The 5,875-nt window shown below is 38.2% G+C and overlaps 1 protein-coding gene across 1 annotated transcript in view; it reads right to left on the bottom strand.

Annotated features, from left to right (window-relative positions):
- Positions 1–5,662, bottom strand: part of LOC109226746 (cell differentiation protein RCD1 homolog) — an 11,673-nt gene extending 6,011 nt beyond the window's left edge. The window contains exon 1 of the mRNA XM_019391593.1: positions 5,381–5,662. Within this exon, the coding sequence (XP_019247138.1) occupies positions 5,381–5,560 (180 nt within the window). The 5' untranslated portion in view covers positions 5,561–5,662. The remainder of the gene's footprint in view (positions 1–5,380) is intronic.

Here is a 5,875-nt window from a genome sequence, read left to right as displayed (position 1 = left end):
AGATCGAAATATAAAAAGAAAAAGAGAAAAAGACTATCCAGTATGATCTATTCAATGTTACTAGATGCTACTTTAGGCACTTCAGCTCATAAAGGTACCATTTCAGTGTCGACACCAAGGCGCTAAAGCATGCTCCTTATAGCTATGGGCTCCTTGACAAGGCGGGCACGAAATAATAAATATAGCTAGCAAAGTGATATTATAATTGCTCAGTGAATCAAAATTTAGTATCACAAAAATAGACATGGTTTTCTATCTTGATTTACTTGAGTTTTATTTCATACAGTAGGCTTTTAAATACTTTTTCATATAATTGTTGTAGGTGTTTAAAGTTATCTGTTGCAGTAAATATATATAAGCTTTCTTATGATTTTTCCCTATTATTCCCTTCATTAATAAAACTCGCAATTTAATTGTCTTTGCGCTTAAATCCCCAGCAGATCTTGGCGTTTTATTATGCTTTTATCCTTCGACAGAAATACAACTATTGTAGAGTTATTACACTATATTGCTTATGTATCGCTTAAAAATGAATATAACAAAGTATTTGCTAAAAATTATTGGAAAAAATGTAGTATTCAACATTCAGTTCTGTTTTTGATTTGGATACTAACTTGATTATGGTTTCAAACAATTTCTGTTTCTCTATTCTTTTATTTTCTTTTCCTGACAATACCAAGTAAAAGTAATTTCAACCTATAGTTAGTAGTTGTTCTTCAATTTGGTATTCACTAAAACCTACTATACTTGAAAATAAAATTCAAATCTCTAAGAAATGCAAAAATAGATAATACTCCCTCCATTCCAATTTATGTGAACCTGTTTGACTGGGCACAGAGTTTAAGAAAAAATGAATACTTTTGGAAATTGTGGTGGCGGAGGCTTCTTGAGAGGATTCTCAGCTCCAATCGGGGCGCTCAGTGCCCGAAGAGTCTCTCATTTGCTTTTTGCGGATGACACCCTGGTTTTCAGTGATGCCGATATGGATCAGTTGACCTACCTGAAGCAAGTCTTGCAGTAGTTTCAGATAGTATTAGGACTCAAGATCAACCTCGGCAAGTATGAGATTTTCCCGGTGGGTGAGGTTGCTAACATTGATGCTTTGTCTTATGTTCTCAGATGTAAGGTGAGCTCTCTTCCCACTACTTACCTGGGTCTCCCATTGGGCGCTTCGCATAAGGATACTACGGTTTGGAATCCAGTGATTGAAAGGATTGAAAAAAGATTAGCAGGTTGGCAGAAACGGTAGATGTCAAAAGGTGGTAAGAAAGTGCTTATTAAAAGCACCTTATCAAGTATGCCCACCTATTACCTGTCCCTGTTGCAAGCTCCTGTGAGCATCACAAAAAAACTGGAGCGGCTTCAAAGGAATTTTCTTTGGGATGCGGCGGATGGAACTAGAAAGTTTCATCTAGAATTGGCAGCCAGTCACTTCCCCAAAGAAGTGGGGTAGACTTGGAGTAAAAGATGTTAGGGTATTCAACAGAGCTTTGTTGGGGAAGTGGCTGTGGAGATCAGGGGTAGAAGAGCATGCTCTATGGAGAGAGGTCATAGTAGAAAAGTACGATTCCACCAGAGGGGGTTGGAAGACCAAGGCGATCACAGCACCTTTCGGGTGTGGCATGTGGAGGAGCATCATGAAGAATTAGGAAGCCTTCAATGGCAACATCACTTACAGGGTGGGAGATGGAAGGAGAATCAGCTTTTGGAATCATAGGTGGTGTGGAGAGGATACTCTGAGGGTCTCTTTCCCCCACGTCTTCAGAGTTTCAAACCAGAAGGAATTGATGGTTCAACAGATTCGCAAGGAGCATGAAGGGCCTAGTATGGGACCTCTCATTTAGAAGGAACATGCAAGATTGGGAGGTAGCGGAGCTCCAAGATTTGTTGGCACTGCTATATGGGCAAGACAGGCTCCAGCCATCTTGTGATTCTTGGAGATGGGGGTCGCGTGGCGATGGTTTGTTTACCGTAAAGTCCTTTTACCAGAGTTTGTTAGTGAGAGAGGAGGTCATTTTTCCATACTCCTCGATCTGGATTCCTAAGGCGCCCACGAAGGTGTGCTTTTTTGCATGGCTAGTGGCGAGGGGAGTGATCTTGACTGCTGAGAATCTGCGAAAGAGAGGAATTACGCTTGTTAGTTGGTGCTACATGTGTAAAAGCTCAGGGGAAGAAGTTGATCATCTTTTGTTGCATTGCCCTGCGTCCTCGGGTTTGTGGAGGGCAATCCTGAATCTTTTTGGTGTTCAATGGGTGATGCCAAACTGTAAAGGAAATGTTATATAGCTGGGCCGGTTTCCGTAAAAGAAAAGCAAAAGGCGTGGAAGTTCGCCCCGTTAGCTCTCATGTGGATAGTTTGGGGGGAGAGAAATAGGAGAGCTTTTGAAGGGATTGAGTCTCCTTTTTCACATCTTAAGAATAGTCTTTTATCTTTGATCGTTTTTTCGTGCACTCATATAGCCTTACTTGTATAGAAGATTGGGCGTCATTTGTAGAGAATCATGTTATGATGTAAATTCTCTACTTTTTGGTATACTTCTTGTATACGGGAGTTTTCTCCCTTTTGATTAATACAATTTACCTTTATCAGAAAAAACAAGTCAAAAAGGGACCCAGAGTATTTGTGTGATTATAAAAGCTTCTCCTTAAGGGTAAAATTGTAAGTTTAAGCTAAATTGTTACCAAATTTAGAAAGGGGTCATTCTTTTTGGAACGGACCAAAAAGGAAATAGGTTCACATAAACTGGAACAGAGGGAGTAACTAAATTGTACCAACTTAATCAAGAAGCTTTTGCCTAGGTGACCTTATATCTTTATGTTTTTTCCCTTTTGGGAATTGGATGCAGCGGAATGCTTATGAATGCTAGAAGAAAAAACTTGTGAGGAGGGTGATTGTCTTTCCAAAAGTTGTATGGTCCATATGTTCAAATAACTAGTAGTGTATTATTTGGAAATAGACAGAAGACAAATTACCTAAAACAATTCAATAAATTGTACTCATGCATATTTGTTACTGTACTCCTTAGAATACATAATAACTTCTACTTCCCCAATCCTTTGATGCCTTGCTTCCATTTGGGCTTCAATAGCAGTTGGGTTCGCGGAGCGAATATGCCTCAAGAAATATTATTCGAGTATTTTGAAGCATAATTTCTACATTTTGTATTTCAACGTTGATTTCAGCAGGTCGCTGAGATTGTCGAGAATTTGAGAAGGGAGGGCCATGGCTTCTCGTCTCGATATAGTCTGGTAGAAAACTTTTTTTCTGCTTTTTTTTTGGTCGAGTGCGAGTTTTTGGCTAAAATCATCCCTCAACTATGGCTCAAAACTAGTGTACATCCTTGTGTAATAATATTGAATAAAAAATCCCTTAACTATCCAAAAAAAGGCAAAAATCATCCTTCCGTTAATTTCCGTTAAGAAACTAACAGCTGCAACCAAAACATGTGTCAAGCACGTGACTTCAACCACCAACCCCCCCCCCCCCAAATCTCACCGTTTTATCCTTCCCGATCATCTCGTCTTCATCCTTCACCGAAGCTTAGGCTTCTAAAACTCTACTTTTCTTTCAATGTAATAAATATTAAATAAAAGACTTACTAGAACTTTGTAAATTTAGTAATATCGGTATAAGTTAATGTGAAAGCTATTGTATATGATATTATCGAATGCTTAAAGAATTTGTAATATCAATAGTACCATTGCTGGGGTGGAAGATCGGCTGCTTAAACTTCGAGCCAGCATTTTCCTATTGTTTCATATGCTTCAACCCACAAGATCTGGTGCTTTTAAGAATGAGGAAGATGTTTAGTTTGAGAAATAGCAAAAATATTACTCCATAGAATCAGGGGCGGAGCTAGCCCTCTGCTTATGGGTACGGCCGAACTCAATAGCTTTTGTGCAGACTCTTTATTTGTCTTGTGAAATTCATGAAATATGTACAAATTATTATTTTAGAACCTAGTAACTTAAAAGAGCTAGAATCCCGAACCCATAAGCTTCAAATCCTTGCTCTGCCTCTGCATAGAATAGAATGGGTGGAAAAGCCAAAACTTATTCAATGGCTATTGTTGCTTTTACCTTGTTTGTGAGGTGTGGGAAGATAAGTAATGGAGAATAGCCCTAGCTTCAATTCTTGTTCAATAAAATAACTTATCTTGTTGCTCTAGCTATTCTCTGAAGTTAAACATAGAATCGTATAGCTTTTGAAGCCTTAGTTTCACTGAATATGGAAGAGTCGGGTAGCTTCGGGAGGGATAGAATTAGGAGTATAGGGGGGTCTTGGGGGAAGTCATGTGCTTGGCACAAGTTTTGGTTGTAGCTATTAATTTCTTAATGGAAATTAGCGGAAGGATGATTCTTACCCTTTTTTGATTAGTTAAGGGATGTTTTTTGTTCACTATTATTACACAAGGATGTACCCTAGTTTTGAGCCATAGTAAAAGGATGATTTTAGCCAAAAACTCCACAGATGCTTAACAAGGGATAGTACTCCTTAACAATTAATATATGTTCCTATCACAAAAGCAACACATAAATCTCCAAAGATGATAACTCATCTAGGAAGGTAGTTAAATACTCACATGATCTAGAGTTTTGAACAGTCAAAACAGTAACTAGTTATAGACTCCCCTACAAAAGTACGCAAAGATCGTAGTCAACCGTAAACAGCAATACATTAAGCGGGATATTAAGCTAGCTAGCCCCTTATCTCAAACTAATTATTCAAACCAACTAATTGGAGAATCCAAGTACATTTGGTAACCTAATTTCGAGAGCATTGCTACAGTCAAAGGAGCTACGAGTGTTAGCCACAGGCTCGAAAAGTGGCACACCTTCTTAACCAATTCCGAAAGGGTTCCGCCACTTTAGAAAAAATTAGAGCTCTTGAAACAAGATATAAAAGCTCACACACCAGAAACCGCCTTAAATTGCCTTCATTAACATCATTTCCCGTCTCAAATTGCCGAAATCCTAAAAGAACAATTCCTCATATTTCCAAAATTGAACTCACTAAATATTGTGGAATCTTGTAGTTCAGTTGGTTAACTTTTACCTTATTTGGTGAGAGTTCGATTCCCCACCTTGTAATCTCCATAATAATTTATTAAGAAAAAAATTCACCGAGCAACAACAATCAAAAACCTACTATCTCAATTCATTCAATTCTTTACTATTTTTAAATGACGATGGTGTTTGGGCCGACTTGATTAATCTACCAACCACCCAGCTACAGCAAAACAAGCACACAGGAGGAAATCCTAAGCTCGTACTTATATATGGCACTTTACAGTAATGCGAAATTGGGAAGAAAAAAAAATACAAAAACATAAAATGAAAGGTAAACGTTATAGGCCAAATTTTGAAATGAGAATTGGACCTTAGAAAGTTCAAGAAGGGCATTTTCTCGAAGATCGGGGTTGCTGAGTTCAAGCACGAGTTGCTCTGCTGATTGCATTTTGTTACGGTCCTGAGTTGCAGCGGCGGATGCCGAGGCTGTGTTGCCAGGTCCTCCTCCGAAGGCGGTGAGCATTGAGAGTGACTGAGGCAGGTTTGCCATGTCAGAAGGCTCAATTCAAGCTTTTCTCTTCGTTTTCTCTTGCTTTCCTGACTGATACCTCGCACTTTCTGTTTGGTTCAGCTATATGTATTTAAATGCATAATGTATAAATTATTGGATTTCTTTTTTTTGTGTTACCAAATGAAGTGCATATTTTAAAAAAATATTTTTATTTTAATAAAAGAGTCTAATATGTCCCTCTACTATTAACAATTATTAAAAATGTCATTCGTTATATTATGGGGTCAAAAAACTACTTACCGTTACACTATTAAACAAAAATGGCCCTAAACAGAAGGAATAGACACATGTCAC

This window comes from Nicotiana attenuata, chromosome 6 (genome assembly GCF_001879085.1).
Source record: "Nicotiana attenuata strain UT chromosome 6, NIATTr2, whole genome shotgun sequence".
Taxonomy (NCBI): Eukaryota; Viridiplantae; Streptophyta; class Magnoliopsida; order Solanales; family Solanaceae; genus Nicotiana; species Nicotiana attenuata.
The sequence above is the reverse complement of the archived record's forward strand: the minus strand, read 5'-3'. Positions and strand labels throughout refer to the sequence as shown.